This window comes from Schistocerca piceifrons, chromosome 5 (assembly GCF_021461385.2).
Source record: "Schistocerca piceifrons isolate TAMUIC-IGC-003096 chromosome 5, iqSchPice1.1, whole genome shotgun sequence".
NCBI lineage: Eukaryota > Metazoa > Arthropoda > Insecta > Orthoptera > Acrididae > Schistocerca > Schistocerca piceifrons.
The window spans coordinates 409,386,938-409,408,280 of NC_060142.1; the positions used below are offsets into that span (position 1 = coordinate 409,386,938).

Below are 21,343 nucleotides of genomic sequence, written 5' to 3' on the forward strand. Positions count from 1 at the left end.
ATTATTTTTGTGTTAGTTCTTGTCCGTACTTCATTTATGAATTGTATCCTGAACTTGTGCCTAGCTTCCTTATTTCCAATGTTGTTCCTTCCACTATAGTGACTTACCCATGAATGAAGATGAAATAATTATGAGGACAACACAACACTCAGCCCCTAGATGGATAAAAACTCCAGTCATGTGAGGAATCAAATCTGGGTCCCCTGCGTGGTAGTCAACCACACTGACCAGTCAGCTGTGGAGGCTGTCAGTTGCTGCAGATTTATGCAAATTGCACCATGGGGATATGTTATTGTATTATTGTTGTGTGTAAATGTGTTATCTTGTGTCTAATCAGTCGGCTTAGTGTTTGATTTTGCTGGACCTGTGGATCTCACCTCTTTCTATGTGGTTTAAGTTGTCTGTTTTGTGCTGCCATTAGTTGGTTGGCAGAATTAATGTAGCTTTTGGTGTTTTTGTGTCATTTCTCATTTGTATTTTATTTCTGAATCGTATCTTGAACTTGTGCCACATCTGAATAAGCATAATTTGATCCCTGACAGTTGCAATGAAGCAGCTTTGCTCACCTGCCTCAACCAGTCATGTTACATGATTTTGTGAACATCTCTATGGCAATGCCTCATTGTTGTTACAGCTCTTTTCACCTGCCGCCATTTGCACTTCACAGTTGAAAGCTGGCAGCAGTGCTGCAAGCTGGCGGGGATCTTCTTATGCGACTTCTAATGGGACACACTTTTCTAACATACCCTTTTTTTTATATATATAAGTAGCCGATACCAGGATTAATCCTGAATCTGGTATAGGTGAACACTCTTGGCTGTTTCATTGAAGGAATTTCATTTGATTTTGTATACAATGTATCATATTTCAGGCTAAAATGTATAAAAAGAAATTAATTTGTTAGTACTCTGTTCGTACAGTTAAAATTACTCTTCATTTATAAATATTTGAAATTACAAAATATCTAGCTTATTTAAAATTCATATTATAAATTGCACAATCTAATGCTAAGTATTAAACTTATTTCTGGATTCATTTATAAAATAATATTATATCTTGGTGAGGTTTCTTCTTTTGTCAAGAAAGTTTGTAAACTCCTTTGCCTTGTAAACTCTTCAGAATATTGTGAGTACCTCAGAATGTTAGTAGTAGTGGGCATGCCTGTGATGGAAGTGCACATGTTTTTTAATTTTGTCTGCAACAATGTAATTGAAGGTTTTATGAAAATGGAGATTGTGAAGTCAGTGTGGTATAGAAGAATGGGATAAAATAAGAAGATATTCTTAGCAACAGAAAGAATTCCATCAGTTAATCAGTTCAACAAGAACCTATAAAATCAAAAATTCAGCTGTAAGAATGTACCCCTAGATGCAATAATTACAGCCAACAACAAAAAGAGAAAATGAATATAAGAAAAAAGTTTTCTTTTGTATACCTTACACCTCTTGAAGCTTTTGAAACTTTTAGAAACAGAGAAATTTAATGTTGATGTGTGGGAGGGTAAGATTGCAGACTACAGCTACCCGGTTCCATTATCATTCCTTTCAGTCTGGAAAGTTACTCAGTTGTAGGCTTGTTGATTTACCTTGTTCTCTCCTGTACATTTATTTTAAGGACCAGGAATTTTGCCTGGTAGGCATTATGTGTAAACTATTAAGTTCATGTGTATTTGTTGAATTTGAGCACAAGTAATATTTTCTTATGTTTTTTGTTATGCTCATGCACTCTGATTTGCTTGATTGTGTCATTAATAAATGTTTTGAGCTTCATAAGTATTTATGTCTCCACAACCTCAAGCCACTTACCACTCCCAATGTTTCCTGTACCACAAACTTCAGTCCATAATATATATGTTAAACTGGAAAGATATAGAGCACTTGTAGCTCTGCAATTAGTTCTGAACACTGGATGAACTTCTTCTGTGGAGACCAACTATGGTATGAGGAAAGGCAACCACTCACTGTATAAAGTAAGTGTTGAGCAGTAGGTGGGCATGCAAACAACAGTACAAGTATTGAAATGAAGCTTTCAAACTTGTAATCTTCTCCAGAACATACACACCCACTGCTGTTGTTGTTATTTTCATCATCAGTCCAAGGACTGGTTTGCCATTGCTTTTCAACCTAGTCTGTCTCATTCAAGCCCCTTCTCTGTGCATAGGTATTGAAACCCGAATCCACTTGAACCTTCTAACTACAGTGAAGCATTGGTCTCCTTCTAGTTTTTACCCCCTCTCCTCCATAAACACTTCCCCCTATTGGCAAATTAATTTGTTTGATGCATGGGATGAATACCATCAACCTATCACTTCTTTAATCAAATTGTGCCATAAATCTGACTTCTCTCTATTAGATTCAGTACCTCTTCATTAGTTACTCAATCTACCCATGTAATCTTCAGCATTCTTGTATAACAGCATATTAAAAAAGGCTTGTATTCTCCTTTGTTTGTTAATACTTATTATTAAAATTTCACTACCATATAATGCTATGCTACAGACAAATACTCCCTAACACTGAAATTTAACTTTAACAGTGACAACTGTCTCTTTTTCAGAAACACTATTCTCACAGTTACCAGTTTTCATTTTATATTATTTTTACATCTGCCATTGTCAGTTGTTTGGCTCTCAAACAGCAAAACTCATTTTCTACTTTCATTGTATAATCTACTTTCGTCAGCATCTCCTGCTTTGATTTAGTTACACTCCATTACACTGGTTTTAATTGTGTTGTTGTTCATCTTAAAATCATTGTATGAGACACTATCCATTCCATTCAAATGATCTTCCAAAGATCCTGTTTGCATTTAATGATATGCTGATGAGACAGGGGCTTCTGTATGTGGCAGCAGCTTTAAGACCAAAGTCAAACAGATCCATTTACCTTTTTTTATTATGTAATAAAATAAAAAAGCTGTTTTTCAGCATTAATATTTGCAGAATGAACTACAACTTAATAAAATATAAATAACAATTATTCACATTTTTCTTTTTCATTACCATTTACACAACATCGTATTTACAGTTTTGAAGATTTCCCTTTCTCATTTTAGTATGTGGATGTTCATACCAGACACACAAAAGAATTGTCCTTTAAGGATGCAAAGGGCATCCAAGTTACCAGCATTCCATGACAATATTCTGATGATTGTTCTTTAACATAACAAAACATATATAACATTTGTCTATGTTACATTTGTACTTTATGGTCATAATTCGAGTGAAGTATATGCCTGAAGTTCCTTAATGCTGATGTGATTCTTTGATATGGCTCACTATTGTTCAGCAACCCGTACATGGTCAAAATGTTTGCTTATAAACCCATTGTTTATTAAAAACTTATGTAAGTGACTGGTTAAATTGCTACTCAAGGTGCTGAAGAAAATGTTTAAAAAGCAGTTTTATGTACCAAGAAGCATATTTCTGACTTAGTTTTCATTCCTGTTAGAAAATTTAAGTATTCTGTAACATAACATGTCATATTGTGTTTCAAATCCTTATTAAACTGTTCACAATGATATCAGTTACCATCCTGATTAAAATTATAGTTGAAACTGAATTGAGAATATAATGATGCACCAACAAAAATGCTCAGTTTCAGAATCAACATTATTTCATTTAAATCCTAGAAAGAGGCAGTCAATTAATAATATTCTGTGGCACATTTGTCACCTCAATTCAATTCAAAATACAAAATTTCCAATGTAATAGGATGTTACAAATCCCAGCACTTGTAAGTTTGGAAGACACTGGAAACCAACACAGGACGTTGTTATCAGTACAATGAATGAACAACAATTGGCTGCATTGCTAGTTCAAAAGTGAAAAAATGCACATGAATTTTCAAAATAATGAACATATGCCAGTTAGAATATAGGGAATACTTCGAGTTACTGCAGAGAAATTTAGTGTAATTCAGACACTGTCAATGTTATTATTATGACTTCATGATAAATTTCTTGTTACAGAGTCAAAGATGTGATTTTTTTTAATGGACCATTTGTGCAAGTCTTACAGGATGATGTTTCCTAAATGTGGATCAACAAATGGATTCCTCTCAGATAATTATAGACTGATGACTGAATACTTTTGCATGACTTAAGTAGTATATCATGTGACATATGATGAACCAGTATAAAAGTAACGTCTAGTTTTTCCTAAAAATGAGAATACTGAAATGAATTTACAGGTTCATGTTTGTGACTGATGAAAGGTTACTGTATATGAAAATTGAAACATGGAAATGAGAATGCTGCATACTTTTGAGTTTGCTGCTCATGATCATTTGTATGGAAAGACAATGAAATAGGATCATTATTTATAGCACTGTTACACTTTTAGTGCCATTTGTAATGACCCATAAAAATATTATATAATTCTAACAGTAAAAAGTGAGATCACATTAATGTTGGCTACAGCTAGTTGCCTCCACAAAGTTATCATACAGTCTTTGGTATATCACACAGGATTGCAGATGTCTGCATATCACATTTGTCATCACGTTTCCACTTTCTGTCAGCTTTCACTCATTTGATCTGAACTCATCTGAAAAAGAAAAAAGTAAATGAACAGATAGCATACAGGTTTTTAAATTCTCTTCTATATTTAAAGAATTCTTACAACTCACCAAACAAAAAAAATTCTGTACACATTATTTTATGTTGTGTCACTGAGTATCAAATTTTCTTGCTCATTTTAAAATCGGTAGAATTTGTATAGAACATGTAGATTATACAAACACAACAAATTTTGTTTAAGGTTTGGCTCCACTGTTGAAGGGTATATAAGGTACCGTATTTCACCACCTGTCATCAAATAATGAAATGTGCAGTTATCATTTCACCCTTGTGCTTGGCGAATGGAAGTTGCATGGATAATTTTTTGGTGGGGCAGGGAAGAAGGGAGCACATAATGTTTCTCTGCAGGAACTGTTCACACAAGGTAAATGACAAGAGTTACCTGTGGACAAGTGGCAGTAGTGATGTTTTGGTGGAGAAAAGAGCAATGGAGGATGATTAGATTTGAGTTTTGATAGCTGTGACTTAGCAGAAACATTATTAAAGAAACTGTTAATGAAAACGAATGTCTCATTTCCTTGTGCCACTATTCTTTTTAATTTTTTTATTTATTTATTTTTAAATGCTTGCATGAACCTTCCATCAAACTGCATCGTATCTGCAAACCTTAGATATGAACCATGCAAACAGATAATGACTGAAGTCTATGATAGTATTAGTAAGAAACTATCATAGACAGTTATCACATCATGACTAATTTCATTCGAAAGAACATCATCAGGTTAAACTCCCAAAAAACTTCATAAGAATCCCCCTTAGGGGGGGGAGGAGGGCAAACAGCAGTGGGAAGTGGTAGCTGGGAACAGGGGCCACAGAAAGAGGACATTGTCTGACAGTTTCCCAAGTGACACAACCAATAGATTTGCCTTGCTACCACAGTTAAGTAAGGAAGAGGCTCCAGTAGAAGTAGATGTAGTTAAGATGCAACAGAATTTCACTAGGAAACCAACTGTTTCAAAAAAAAGTAGAAAGTAAGAGGAAAGTTCTGTTGCTAGGTAGCAGCCATGGAAGAGGTGTGGGCCAGATTTTGCAAGAAGAATTAGGTGACAGGTACCAGGTCACAAACTTTTTCAAGCCAAGTGCAAGTCTTAGCCAGGTGGTAGAGGATATAGGTTCCTTTTGCAAGGGATTCACAAAGCAGGATCATGTGATGGTAGTGGGTGGAGTGGGAAACAGTATTGATAGGGATCAGGGCTACAGCATTGAGTGTGACCTGGTGAAAATAGCCTCAGTAACGACCCATACCAATGTTGGGCTGGTGCCTGCTTTCGTGCTGCATGATCAGCCCCAGTTGAACCACTCTGTCAGGAGGGTAAATATGGAGTTGGATCAGTTGCATAAGGCGGCCACTCTGTCAGACATTGGATTGGTTCCAGTCGAGGCTATTGATAGGGGGGATTTCACAAGGCATGGCCTACATCTCAATAGGGTAAACTGGCAGGGTTGTTAGCGAAATCTATAAGGGGGGACACTAGTACTCTTTTTCAGGCTAATATCAATGCGAAGTTCAGGCAGGCAGGTGCTAAAGATGTCCAAAACTCACAACATTCTCACAACAGGAAAGGAAATAATAATTTTACCATATTTAACCAAAATATTGGTGGATTAAAGAAAAAAGTAGATTCTCAGAAAAGTAAAGTAAAAAATAATGTTACCATTTTTCACCAAAATATTCCGGGATTGAAGAATAAAGTAGATGAGCTCCTGGTTTGTTTAGATGACATTGAATCTAATAATGTAATAGATATACTATGCCTGTCTGAGCATCACATTGTGTCTGATATGGAAAAGGTAAATGTCAGTGGTTATAAACTAGCTGCACATATGAGTAGAGAGAATAAGGTGGCAGGAAGAGTTGCCACATATGTCAAAAGTTATCACTGTGTAGAAAGCTTAGATACAAAAAAAGTTTTGTCTAGAGCAACATATAGAAGCATGTGCCTGTCAACTTAAACTGAAGGAGGGCTCTTTTATAATTGTAACAGTATATAGGTCCCCTTCAGGGAATTTCATTTATTCCTGGAAAACTTGGATGCCTTGTTGTGCTATCTGTCAGATAGGGTAAAGCAAATTATTATTTGTGGGGACTTCAATGTTGATTCATTGAAAGAATGTAATAGGAAGAATGACCAGGAAGTCCTGCTCGGTTCTTTCAATTTGACATCTGTCATTAATTTTCCTACTTGGGTAGTAAAGGACAGCAGCACATTGATAGATAAAACTTTTATAGACCAAGATAGGTTTAAAAACATAAATTCTTGTCCTGTTGAGAATGGGCTTTCTGATCATGATGCTCAGCTAGTTACAGTATATGACATAGCTCCGTTCAGTAATTCAAAACTGTTGTGTGTTAAATTAATGACTCAACAATTATAAATTTCAGAGAAAATCTTCAGCAGTTAGACTGGGATGAGGTGTACAAGGAACCCGATGCTAATTTAAAACATAATTTATTTCATGATACACTTGTAAGAGAATTTGAAAACTGTTTCCCCAAGAAAGCAGTTAAATCTAATTATAAGAAACTATGCAAAAAACCTTGGCTTACTGAAGGAATAAAAATATCTTGTAGCCACAAAAGGGAACTGTATCTAACAAAAAGAAAGAGTAAGGACCCAGAAACAGCCAAATATTATAAAAATTACTGTGCTACATTAAGGAAGGTTATTAAAAAGTCCAGAAGCATGTGCATCATGTCTGAGATTAATACCTCTGATAACAAAATCAAAACAATTTGGAATATTATTACAAGGGAGACAGGACAACCAAGAGTACAGGATGACGGCATCACCTTGATGGTGAATGGAAACTTGATAAACAACAAGTCGAAAGCCGAAAACATTTTGAATAATCATTTTTTAAATGTTGTACAGAAAATAGGGTTCATCAGAAGAAGCAAGGCAGTTAATGGAAGAGGCCTTACCCACCATTTGATATAATTGAAATTCCACCCACCTCTCCACCTGAAATTAGGAAGATAATAAACTCTCTCAAGAATAAAAGCTCACATGGGATTGATGGCATTTCCAGCAGGATAATAAAAGCTTGTTCCCAAGAAATAAGTGGGATTCTTAGCCACATATGTAATAGCTCTCTGAAGCAGGGTATTTTCCCAGATAGACTGAAGTATGCCATTGTTATACCACTGCACAAAAAAGGGGATATGTCTGATCAACAACTACCGCCCAATCTCTCTTCTGACTGCCTTATCCAAAATTTTTGAAAAAGTTATGTATTGTAGAGTAGCTTCACATCTTTGTAAAAATAAATATTTAACAAAATGTCAGTTTGGCTTCCAGAAGGGTTTTTCAATGGAAAATGCTATATATACTGTTATAACCTTTAAACACCAATAATTGCATGGATATTCAAACACACTCACTTAGAAACAATAGCTGGTTACATGATAACAACTCAGTATCTCTCATTCGACTGCCGTGCCATGACATGCGGCCGGCGCCGTTCGTAGCTAGGTGGCGCTCCCGCACTCAGCCGAGTTGCGGAGTGCCTCTATCGCCGTTTGCGCGTACTGTCATGGTGACACTGTTATATGTCGTGGCACTATTACAACACTTTTCCCCCCTTGAAAAAAAAAAAACACTCACTTCCTTGGAGACATGGACAGCGCTGAGACATCCATGGCTTCATGTGAGGCCCCGAGAAGATCCCGTGGAGAGACATGAGAGTATGGTCGAAAATGTCCAGGACGGAAGCTCACCGAGTATTTTCCCGACTAGGGGACACAACACAAGGCCTGACAGGGTGAAGCAGGTGCAGTAGAGTGCGCGGTTGGCAGCCATGCAAGAGTTCAGCAGGGCTGCAATCACCCAGAGGCGTAAAGCGATAAGAACTCAGAAATTGCAGCAGAGCGTCATCTGTGGAAAAATCACTAAGGAATTTTTTCATCTGGCTTTTGAAAGTGCGGACAAGGCGCTCGACCTCCCTGTTCGATTGCAGATGGAAGGGCGGTGCTGTAACATGATGAATCCCTTGTCCAGTACAAAAATCACGGAAGGCCTGCGAAGAGAACTGAGGGCCATTGTCCGTGACGATCGTGGATGGAAGACCTTCTAGCGCAAAGATTTTGGACAAAGCCAGCGTCGTCGCCGCAGTGGTGGGTGACAGACACCGAACAACAAATGGAAACTTCGAGAAGGCGTCAATCAACAGTAGCCAATAAGTACCGAGGAAGGGGCCGGCAAAGTCAGCGTGCACCCATTCCCATGGCTGCGCCGGATCAGGCCACGGAGAGGGCATTGTACGAGGTGCAGCCAGTTGTTGAGCACACTGACCACACGCAGCAACCATGTGGGCGATGTCCGAATCAATACCGGGCCAATAAACGTGCCTGCGGGCCAGGGACTTAGTCCGAGAAATCCCCCAAAGGCCGTTATCCAACAGTTTGAGAACATCTTTGCGAAGAGAGGCTGGCACCACGACCCGTGGAGATGCGCCATCCGTGGCCAGAAGAACAACACCATCATGAACAGACAGACGAAGGCGCAAGGCATGGTAGTTGCGAAGGGGATCCGATGCCCGGCCCTTGTTCCTGTCCGGCCAACCCCGTTGAACAAAACCGATCACCTGACGCAGGACCGGGTCCTGCGCAGTAGCCAACCCGACCTGCGAACCTGTAAATGGAAAACCCTCGACCGCACGATGTTCTTCCTCATCAATGTGGAAACAGAGTATTTCATCACGATCGAAAACCGGGTCGGGGCCCATCGGCAATCGTAACAATGCGTCAGCGTTGGCGTGCTGGGCTGTGGGGCAATAATGAATCTCATAGTGAAAACGAGACAAGTATAAGGCCTAACGTTGCAGGCGGTGAGCTGCCTTATCCAGAAGCGACGCCAATGGGCTGAACAGAGAGACCAGCGGCTTGTGGCTGGTGATGAGGTGAAACTTAGAACCATACAAAAAAAAGCTGAACTTGTTTAGAGCATAAATGATAGCGAGTGCCTCCTTTTCGATTTGAGAGTAACGCCTTTGCGCATCGTTGAAGGTCTTGAAAGCATAGGCGATGGGTCGTTCCGACCCATCCTCATACCGATGGGCGAGAACAGCCCCTAGGCCATACTGTGATTCGTCAGTTGCCAGAACCAAGTGCTGACCCGGACGGAATGTGGCAAGACAAGGCGCCGACTGCAAATGAGCCTTCAGGCGGACAAAAGCCTGCTCACACTCGTCGGACCAACAGAAAGGGACGTTTTTGCATAACAGCTGATGCAGAGGATGAGCTACCGCTGCCGTGGATGGAATGAATTTGTGATAATAAGCAATCTTGCCTAGAAACGCCTGAAGTTCTTTGACCGTAGACGGCCGGGGTAGAGCATTAATGGCCGCAACGTGCTGACGTAGAGGACGTATACCCTCACGGGACAAGTGGAAACCAAGATACACAATGGAGGGTTGGAAAAACTGTGACTTGTCCAGATTGCACTTCAACCCAGCCGAATGCAAAACCCGAAACAGTGAACGCAAATTGCGAATGTGCTCCTCAGTGGAGGCCCCCGTGACAACAATGTCATCCAGATAGTTGATGCAGCCGGGAACGGAAGCCGTGAGCTGTTCCAAAAACCGCTGAAAAATGGCCAGCGCGCTAGCGACGCCAAATGGTAACCGCTGGTACTGATACAACCCACAAGGAGTGTTGATGACGAGAAATTCCTTGGAAGAAGCATCCAACGGCAACTGATGGTACGCCTCCGATAAGTCAAGTTTGGAAAAGAACTGGCCCCCAGCGAGCTTGGCAAATAACTCCTCAGGACGGGGAAGAGGATAAGTGTCAATGAGGCTCTGAGCGTTGACGGTGGCTTTAAAATCACCACACAATCGCAGACTCCCATTTGGTTTAGAAACAACCACGATTGGCGATGCCCATTCGCTGGAGGTAACAGGAAGGAGAACCCGAACAACTGGAAAGCATCATAACCGAACAGGTTTTCAGTGCCCGCATGATCCACCACATAAAACGTGAGGGGCCTAACAACAGACTTGTAGGCAGTGGAAGCATCAAACTGGCCAATGATAGGAATTTTCTGTTTATTATAAGTTCTCAGATTTCGTGTAACTGGAGACAAGGGAGGGGAGCCCAACTCCAAATACGTGTGAGAATTAATGAGAGCTACTGCAGAGCCAGTGTCCACTTGCATGCGAATGTCTTTATCCAGAACACGAACAGTAACAAACAACTTATTTGTTTGAGAAAGCACACAGTTAACATCCATGTCCGATGCCTCGTCCTCGTCGACAGGAACTTTAGGGGACTGACACACAGAAGCAATGGGGCCTTTTTTCCTACATGAATTACACGTGGCCCAACGTTTTGGTCACGTGGCCCTGTCATGCTGTACGAAACAACGTGGACAAGAAGGAAGTGCGGAACGAACCTGCTTTTGTGGTTGCTGTTTTCTCTGCGAGCGTTGCGGCCCAACGCGATGTTGTTTACGCGAGTGAACCACCGCCCCATCTTCGTTCTCCTGTGAAACAGGCAAATTGTCCGTGTTGAAAGTTGACCTACATCACACCATGCGCCTATTTGCGCGCCAGCAGCGTGAGGCACTTCAAAGGATTGAGCGATGCTTAGAACTTCCGACAACGACGGGTTTGGCAGTTGTAGGGTACGTTGCCAAACTTCTTTATCAGGAGCAAGACGTAGAATAGCATCCCTAACCATTGAATCAGCATAAGACTCATGATGAGTGTCCATGACAAACTGACATTTCCTACTCAGACCGTGTAGTTCCGCTGCCCAAGCCCGGTAAGATTGATGGGGCTGTTTACGACACCGGTAGAATGCTACGCGGGTGGCAATGACGTGGGTGTTTTTGCGGTAATAGGTAGACAATAAGTCACACATTTCTTGGAAGGACAGGGAGGCAGGTTCCCGCAGAAGGGCTAACTGAGATAGTAGCTGATAGATCCATGGGGAAATCCAAGATAGAAATAACGACTTACACATAGGAGCGTCGACAACGCCGAAAGCCAAGAAGTGTTGCCGCAAATGCTTCTCATAATCCTCCCAGTCTTCAGCGGCCTCATCGTAAGGAGGGAATGGAGGCAGAGAAGAGGAAGACAGACGATGAGTAAGCGATGTCGACAACATCTGAATAGCAGCCGTCAGCTGTGTTTGTTGTTCAATGAGCGCTTGTTCAATGGGTCCTCTGCCGTTCTTAATATATATTAATGACTTGCCATTCTATATTCACGAAGATGCAAACCCATGCTTAGAGCTGAATAGGGTTGACTTTTAGCCTAACAGTAAGTAACATAGGTGCACCAACTTTTTGAATGATCTAATATTTAATCTTGAGGTTTAGACCTTTTATCAAGAAATGTAAGCACAGCATCCATATGTCAGTGAATTTTATTAGTAGATTAAAAAAATTCAAACCTAACAGATGTGATTTATTAGTTAGCTTTGATGTTATCTTCTTGTTTACAAAGGGACCTAGTGTTGATAATTATCAGTAATTATCAACAGCTTTGAGGAAGAGATGAAAGCATGATTTAAGAATGTGTTAATATCCATTTAACTTTTCATGTAATAACCAGTGCTTTGAACAGATGATGATGTCGGCACAAGGAACCCCTTATCACTCCTTCCAACTAATTTACGTACAGAGTTTTTGAAGAGAAAGCACTCAACTCTGCAGTTTTAAAACTGATTGTGTTCTGGTAATATGTCAATGATACACTCATAGTGTGGCCCCACAGTAAGAATAAGTTGAAGTTTTGTGAACTCTTAACTCCACTCATGAAAATACCTGGTTCACCAAGCAAAAAGATAAGAATGGCTGTCTGCCATTCTTGGATGTACCAGTTTGGGTTTCTGGGACACTACATGTATTGTAAGCCTATCCATACCAATTTACACACAGAGATGTCCAGCTGCCATCATACATTGGAAACCATGAGCAAATTTAAAACATTGGTTCACCAGGCTAATTTAGTATCTGACACTGACAGCCTACAGTACAACTGAAGGCGGTATTTAGAAAAAATGGATATGAACACCAGATTAAGAGAGATTTGTCAGTCACAACAGCAAACCAACCAAGGAAGAGCAAGATGAAAGAGATGTAAAGTCTAGATTCTTTTTTACTTATAAGGGAAATGGTTCTGCAAAAAACTGCCAGAATCATGAAAAAACATAAAGTGAGTGTGATTGTCTGCCCAGCTGCCAAGATAGCAGCTCTGACAGGATCTGTGAATGATGATCTGCTTTTAAGAATGGTGGGAATCTGAAATTTCTTACCAGTGTTGTAAAATCTGTATAGCAAAAACAACATGCACTGTGCAAGAACAATATATACGACACCAACACCACACCACCCTTCTTCAACCTAACAGATCAGTAGTGGCTGAGCATTGTATTTCTGCCAGCTGTTCCACGGAGTTTGCAAAAGTTATGAGATTGGTCACAGCTCATCCTAGTGGTAGTCTGTGGTCAATGAGGCTGTGAAAACAGAACTGGCAGACAAACTGCTCGACTGGCAAACAACCTGTTCAACAGAGATGAAGGCTTCCATCTTGCAATTCATAAAAACCTCTTATTTCATGTGTGCACTCTCAAAGGAACTCTTGTTTTCAATCTTTACTTGCCTACATCTGAACATTTGCATTTGGTGTATGTTGTACTGCAGACTACCTTTCTTCATTGTAATGATGGTTGACTTTCACGGTAAATGAATACTTGGTTTAATTACGCACTTTAACAACATGCTCTGGTTTGAAATATAAGTGTTTGCATAGTTTTGATAGATATTTGTATTACATACCAATAAGTATGTCTGCCTGCTAAAGCTAAGTGAGCATGTTCAACAATATATTTTTGTTTGTACAGCTCATGAGTTAGTTTATTGGCTAAGTATGCACACATTTATTTGGCATTTATTTTTTTAAATGAGTACATTACGTTAATCATAAAATAAAATTTGGAACATAGTTTTTTGTTCAAGTTCTTTATTTTTATATATATTAGGAGGCTAATGATAAAATAACATACCAGTGACTGTTCTTTCAGTTTGTCCAGTTCCTCTTTCTTGGTTCGTTTGAAAAATCCAGCCTGAAAAGACGAGTACTCATTATTATGCTATCATTAAATATTCTCCTACTCTATTTGTAATGGAAAGAAAATTATTCTTGTGATATTAGTGTGTTTTAAAATTAGGTGAATCTTGTCCAGAACGAATTTTTTACTTTGGAGTAGAGTGTGCACAGATATGAAACTTCCTGGCAGATTAAAACTGTGTGGCAGGTCAGGATTTGAATCTGGAACCTTCGCCTTACATGGGTAACTGTTCTACCAACTGAGCTACCCAAACACAACTCGTGACACACCGCACAGCTTTACTTCCACCAGTACCTCATCTTCTACCTTCCAGCCTTCACAGAAGTTCTCCTGCAAGACTTTGTAAAGGGCCACCCTCCTCGAACATTACCTTTATTCAACAGAAGTAATCAATACCAAAAATATTTTCCAATCTTGTATAAGTTAATATTATCTCAGCTGTTTTCCTACAGAAATTTCATATGATTTTGTACATGATGTATTATATTTCAGGCTAAAATGTATAGAAAGAAATTAATTTATTTTTTGTTGTTACAATTGATGGATGTGTTTTTAATTTTGGCAATAACAATGTAATTTTTGATTTAAAAGAGGACATGGTAAAGCCGGTGTGGGATAGGAAAATGTGAAAAAATAAAATTCAAGATAAAAATAAGTAGTTCTCCAATAATTATCATGTCATTTGGAACCTACAATGTCAAAAATTTCAGCCTCAAGAATCAACCCCTAGACATGAAGTACTGGAGCCAACTATGAGGAAAGAAGGTAAGTAAATAAGTTACTTGTACATCTTACTTCTCTCAAAGGTTATTAAAAGAGTTAGTTATTTTGAAGAGTGACAACCAACAAATAATGTGAGAGAGGGTAAGAATACAACTTGTAGGCCTAGCACTACTGGAAGAAAGAATATTGTGGAGACATGGTTTAGCCACACTCTAGGGCTTGTTCCTAGAACGAATTTTTCACTATGCAGTGGGATGTGTGCTGATATGAAACTTACTGACAGATTAAAACTGTATGCCAGGCTGGGTCTTGAACTCGGGACATTTGCCTTTCGTGGGCAAGTGCCCTACTGAGTGAGCTACCTAAACATGACTGATGACCAATCTTCACAGCTTTACCTTCACCACTACATCTACCTTCCGAACTTCACAGATTTTCTCCTGTGAAACCTGCAGGATAACATCCCTGGAAACTAGAAAAAAAGAATTTGCGGAGACATGACTTAGCCTCAGCCCAGGGGATGTTTCCAGAATGAGTACTTCAGTCTGAATTGGAGCTTAAACTTTCCCACAAGAGGCAAAAGTCCCAGTTCAAGTCTCAGTCTGGCACACAGTTTCAGTCTGCCAGGAAGTTTCATATCAGTGCACACTTTGTTGCAGCATTAAAAATTAATTCTGGAAACATTCCCGAGGCTGTGTCTAAGACATGTCTCTGCAATATCCTTTCTTCCATGAGTGCTAGTCCTGCATGTTTCACAGTAGAATTTCTGTGAAATCTGGATGATGGGAGATGAGGTACTGGCAGAAGTAAATCTATGAGTATGAGTTGTTTGTTAGTTGTGCTGGGTAGTTCATTTGGTAGAACACTTGCCCACCAAAGGCAAAGGTTCTGTGTTCAAGTCCCAGTCTGTCACACAGTTTTAATCTGGCAGAAAAGTTTTGATCAATCTTGTGTTTATAAAAAGGGAAAGAAGTAAAGTTAGAATTTAATGTTTTGTTGATATTATTTTTGTGGTTTTCTACATGCCACATGCAACAGTTGTGCTCCTAGTCATAAGAGTAAAATAGTGTTTTAGACATTTCTCAGGCGACCTACCAAGGCTAAATAATACTTTTTTTAAAGGCATATGATAGTTAATATGCTTCTTCTGTATATATTTACCATTCAAAAAATCTGTAATCTCTGTCAATCATTCCATTCTGTGCAAACAGTTTAGTCTTCACATTTGCTGCTCTCATTTTTAAACAAACCTTTATAAGTTTTTAGATGAGTGTCTATTATCAATATTTTATCAAATCTTATTAGCAGCCAGCATTCGTAAAATAATGTTAGGTTATGTTAAACATTGAAGTGAGATACTTAACCCCTCAGAACTTTAGCAATAACTTGTCCATATTGGGGACAGTCACTCTTTGTCATTATGATTTCACTTAACTAGTAGGCAGTCAATAGCAATCTGATGCTTCCATCACATTTAGGCATTGCAACAAGGGAATTATGAAAGTCATTAACTGCCTGTTCAATCAAACCCACAATCTAACATTCAGTAAGTTTATTTGTTGACTGCTTCCTTCCTAGCAACATGTGTCTGGTAAAATTTTTTGAAAAAGGCTTGTCCAGGTTTAAATGACACTCATAATTTTTCATGACGCCTGGCTGATTCGAAAATACATTGTGATAGTTGGTTAACACTTTTCATAATTCTGGTCATTGACCACAGGACATCTTTTCAGCTGACTGTATTTTAACCTCTGTTTCTTCCAGAATATATTTTTCTTATTTGTCAGCATCCTGACTGTTTCTGCTGAATCCAGTACCTTCCTCTCAGTACCTTTTAGTTTTCATTACTCTAATGGTCAAGTCCCATCTTACATTATCATGAACAAAATGCCTTTTCAATAAAAGCCACAGTATATAAACCAGTAGTTTTTGTGATTAAAGCAGATTGTATCTTGATGAAACCATATATTAACTATCCTTTAAATTTCACAGTGGTGGTGAATTTCATCTGTGTAACACTTGAGTAGTGGTTTACTGTAATTAAAAGTTAATTTATCCAGAACCTACCGTATTTACTCGAATCTAGGCCGCACTTGAATCTAAGCCGCACCTGAAAAATGTGACTCGAAATAAAGAAAAAAAAAAAATTTCCGAATCTAAGCCGCACCCAAAATTTGAGACTCGAAATTGAAGGGGAGAGAAAAGTTTTAGGCCGCACCTCCAAACCGAATCAAAGTTGGTCCATTGTAATATGAGACACAATTTAGGTTGAATGAATGACGATACAGCTGTAGTAGTTTGGTTCGAGTCGTAAGCTTAGCAGTTAAGCTTTACCAGGTAGCCATTGCTATGCGTCAGGCGCTCCGTCCGTATTTATACGGGCACCCTTCCTTTTTCACGTGCTTCGTCTGGTTTGAATCTATGGCTTATTTTGCTTCGATCTGATAAGTGCCGTTTTCTTTGTTATAGGTGTTTACGTCACTCTAAGCTGAAAATGCATTACTGTACTGTGTCATGCATTGTTTGTCGCATTCTGATAGTGCGTGTTTACGGTCTGTCGCCACTCGCGGCATGGCTTGCTTTTGTGCGCGCTACTGCCGCTAACAATAAAAAAAATAGAGAGGAATCGTCTCATTAGCGAAACAATGGCGTGAGACTGCTATTTGTTGTTGCTTACACTGCTGCTTTCTTTGATAATGATCAACAAGAACCAAATAATAGACTGCGTATGATAGAACATGTTCTGAACGAGAGTTAGGCGAAAATTTTTCCCCGTTTGAAAATCTTTGCGGCCGCTTCTTTAGTACATCAAATTCTGCACATAAATTAGAGTCATCTTAGATTTGAAAATCTAGTCAGCTGCCGTGCTTCACTTCTGACTGTATCACTTAATACGAATATAAACATGACACGATACGTATATTCTTCCGCGTTTGCTGTTGTCTCACTCTAGTTTCATAGTTTATTAGGCAGGCAGGATTTAAATGAGATAGCAGCAAACATGAAAGAAAACATGGCAAAATGTTTATATTCGTCTTATTCTTATGGTGAAGAGAATACTGCATGTGATTCACAATTCATACAAGTTCCTATTAGCAACCATCTCTTGTCACAGGTAGGAAAAATTTCAGAACGCAAAGTTGGCCATATTGACAAACATCCCAAACAATCTTGCCAGTCGGATTTTTGTAGTACATTGAAATTTTGCTACATTCGAAGATGAACAATACGGAGTTGTATTTACTTCGTTGGATAATGTGTGAAAATGCAGTTGTCGAAACTCTGGGCGGAGAAAAAAAGCTCGTCTTCCACCTTTTTTTTTAATTTATTTACTGACGCAGAGGTTTTGGAGCCAGTATTTATCTTTGTGCCTACAAACCATGCCTGTGTAGCGCTACATATATTCGACGGCAGTTCGTTGTGGCGGCACCTACCAACATTTTTCAGAACTTCCGCTTGCTTTGCACTCGATTCTAAGCCGCAGGCTGTTTTTTGGATTACAAAAACCGGAAAAAAAGTGCGGCTTAGATTCGAGTAAATACGGTAACCTTTGTTCTTTCAGAATGAGACACATGAGCAGAAATCAGCTGTTGGACATATTTTCTTGTCTGTCAAAACTCTATGTGTACAAACTTCAATAGCATCTTTGTAGGGTACTGTCAGCCATCTTGTCTCTGTTCTAGACAATAACTGTAATACATTGCTACTTACATCCACATTCTCATTTGTACTTAGCAGCTACAATATATTGCATGACAAAGAGTTAAAAGTGTATCAGAATCATTCCCTCCTCCCTTCATATTACACTGGTGAAAGGTATATAAAAAGAGCTGGATACTCACCTCCAACTCTTGCTCCCTGCCTCTTTCTCCCTCTACCCAACACATCTGACACAACTGCCATCCTAGTTCACCCACCTTCTTCCCAAAGCTAGCAAAGTGTGTGCTTGTTGATGACCCAGTGCTTCTGCTATATGGTGAGTGGACTCCTTTACTCCTGAATTACATATATTCCTCCAGAACTTTTCTTACTATATAATTAAGTTTTATTATGTAACAAAAAATTAAAAGGTTTGTAAATGGAGCTCAGTTTTTCTCTATTTCTCTACTTCTGTCACTTAATATTAGTAATGTGACATCCTATGCAACACAGCCAATGTGCAGCATCACAGGAATAATAAAGTATTCACTTGGAGAACAGATTGAGTCAGCTTATTAGTCATCAAGAGGAAAATAAAATATTAAAAATTTTCCTCTCTTACTTAATTTGAAAGTATGAATCTCTGGACTCGAGGGAAATGTCTTAATTCTGAAGTTCACTGACTCAGTTAAGAAGAAGTAATCAGGAAATAAATATGGCAAATATGAAGATTTCACTGTAAACTTTTGTGCAGGTTTCTTGTACATGCTCAAATTAAACTGCCACATGCTAACATGAAGTAAGGGCTTTTGACTGCTCTCATTATTCAGCAGTCAAATATTAGAAAACGTTTACAATATTTATTATATTAGCTTTATAAATGAAAAGAAAGAGAAGAAAAATAGCTACAGATTGTAATACTCTCTCTCTCTCTCTCTCTCTCTCTCTCTCTCTCTCTCTCTCTTTTCCTAGAAGTAAAAGTCAAAAATATTATTGCCCTTAAGCTCTACATGTAAAATCATAAAGTCATACAAACCTTGATGAGACCAAGAATAATGAGCAACAGAACAAGGACACCACTTATGGCTGATATAATAATAATCCATGTATCAACCTTTCGTAATGGTCTACTGGCTAGCAGAAGTATTGTTGCTGCTGCTTCATCAGTTCTGGGGAAAAAATGAACAGTAGCTATCAGTCATTGATTTCTGAAAAACATTTCTAAAACTATTGCAGCACATATTAATAAGAAAATGATCCATTAAGTCTCATGAATATAAGAGAATGCATATGAGGTATGTTCTTTTCTGTTTGATTACTGCCTAAAAGCTAGGAACACCTGGTATACTTACAAGCACTGTATTTATTTAAAAATAGATGAAAGTATGTTCTGGTATGATAGTCCAGCTATTGCACTTGTTCGATAATAGTAAAAAAAAGAAACAGTATTAAGGAGACTGAGACAGAATCAGAGTTTCTTCTTCTGTAAATTGAGGGAATATAAGTAATGAATCATTTAGCTATATTGGAAGCAGGTGGTAAACAAAATTAATAAATCCACATGTTTCAAATAATAAGCACATAGGTGTTTTATAAAATCCACAAGATCCATAAATATGTCACTAGTCATTGTTATTTGAAGAAAGACAATAAGGAGGTGATGAGGTAATGAGAGACAGGAGCGAAAAGCTATTTCTCAGTTGTAGCAGCAAAATGAGATTACATTACGTAACAATCACAAAACTAGAGAGTGGAGCATGAGAAAGGCAGAAGAGAGGATAGAATATTGGCATAGTTTTTCAAAGGGAAAATCACAACAATAGAGAAATAAATAAGCAAAAATGAGGTGTGAAAAACTCATAATAAAGTGCTGAGCTATAAGTAAGAGAGAGAGTTTGAGAAAAGTAATGAGTGATGAGGTTATTGAAATAGGAAAAGTTGTTGATTCAGAAGCTATGCTGAGTAGAAACTGAACAGCTGTAGAGTTTGGAAGTGCTGCAAGCTTCATTTGAGATGTAAACAATCTTGTTAGTGGAAATGTGATGTACATGGAACAGAGTTGAGTGTCGTTGTATGTATTTTACTGCAATCTGCTTACCAAGAAACTGATTAAATGTCTAGATTTTAAAAAAAGGAATCATTAACTATGCAATACAGGATGGTTACTGATAAAAGAGTTTTTTGTTGAATTAAAAAAAGATATACATCACTGACATATTCTTGCGTGACAGTCATTGAAAAAAGTAGGTGTATGTTGCCACTTGTCCTGTTGCCTGAATTTAGTTATTCAGTGAAGGATATACCTGTTGGATATTGTCTGAATTTTTGATATTCACAAGGAAATTGGAATGACATTACCTGTTTCCTGATGACAGCACATAAGTTGGTATTTTGATTCTTGCAGAACTGGTGATGCTAAGGCTTCCTCCTTCCTGTAGTACTGGTCCTGAAATCAAGAGCATATCTGTTTGGTATCTGCATCATTTTCCCAGATTGGTTAAGTAAGTAGACCTAAATTCAAAGTACTGGTAAAGTAATAAAAGGTATGAGACCAACAAAACTCAACATTTACTTTGTCAATAAAATTAAGCAGATGTGCAAAATGGATCATGGTTTAGAGTGACTCTTTTACCCATCCAATGCCTGTTTATGTCCTCATCTTTCCTATTTGTATCTTCCACCCAATAAAGAAACTGCTAAAAAGTTCTGGAAAAGAGACTGAAGATGAATATGTCTGTGTTATCTTAGTATCTATTACCAGTGATCTCTGTTCAGCTTTCAAAAGTAGTATCTCAGTTGATCCATCACACTACTTTGCGGTACACTGGATACTATCTCTAATTCTCATGCATCTCAAAAAGAGAATAAAGAAGATTTATGGGATAAAATGAAGGCACTTTCCTGTCTGCATATGTCTTATAATGTGTTGATAGTGAATCACAGCACTGCATAAATGAAGTGTCATGTACTACCTATCACTATGTACTATGATGCTACATTTGCGGTGGAAATCATGTACCACCCTATGCATAGTCTGAACATAGGTGTCTTGGCGTATTAAAATGTGAGTGCTAGTTTTTGAAACTAAGAAGAAGGTGGCATACTGTTCACGTATGAACTTGCAAATGGCAAAGGGCATGAAGTCGCGCATCTGAAATGGGAGCTTTTTCCTTCCAGACAGCAGCCAATGTACAAGATATTTGCGGTGCTACACTAGTATGTTTATGAAAGAGGTTCTATACTGGCTCTCTGAATGGTTGTCAACTCTCTTACATATGATCATTCTGCTCTGGAACAATGTATGCTGCGATGTGTGGACTATGATCC

At 38.6% G+C, this 21,343-nt stretch overlaps 1 protein-coding gene across 2 annotated transcripts in view; it reads right to left on the reverse strand.

The window, feature by feature from the left end:
- Positions 1–2,876: 2,876 nt before the first annotated feature.
- The window catches only part of LOC124798036 (integrin alpha-PS4-like), a 179,330-nt gene continuing 160,863 nt past the window's right edge, over positions 2,877–21,343 (reverse strand). For both annotated transcript variants that reach the window (XM_047261256.1, XM_047261255.1), the window contains exons 21-24: positions 20,375–20,462; positions 19,053–19,185; positions 13,589–13,648; positions 2,877–4,546 (exon numbers count right to left, since the gene is read on the reverse strand). In XM_047261256.1, coding sequence (XP_047117212.1) covers positions 4,517–4,546; positions 13,589–13,648; positions 19,053–19,185; positions 20,375–20,462 — 311 coding nt within the window. In that variant the 3' untranslated portion in view covers positions 2,877–4,516. The remainder of the gene's footprint in view (positions 4,547–13,588; positions 13,649–19,052; positions 19,186–20,374; positions 20,463–21,343) is intronic.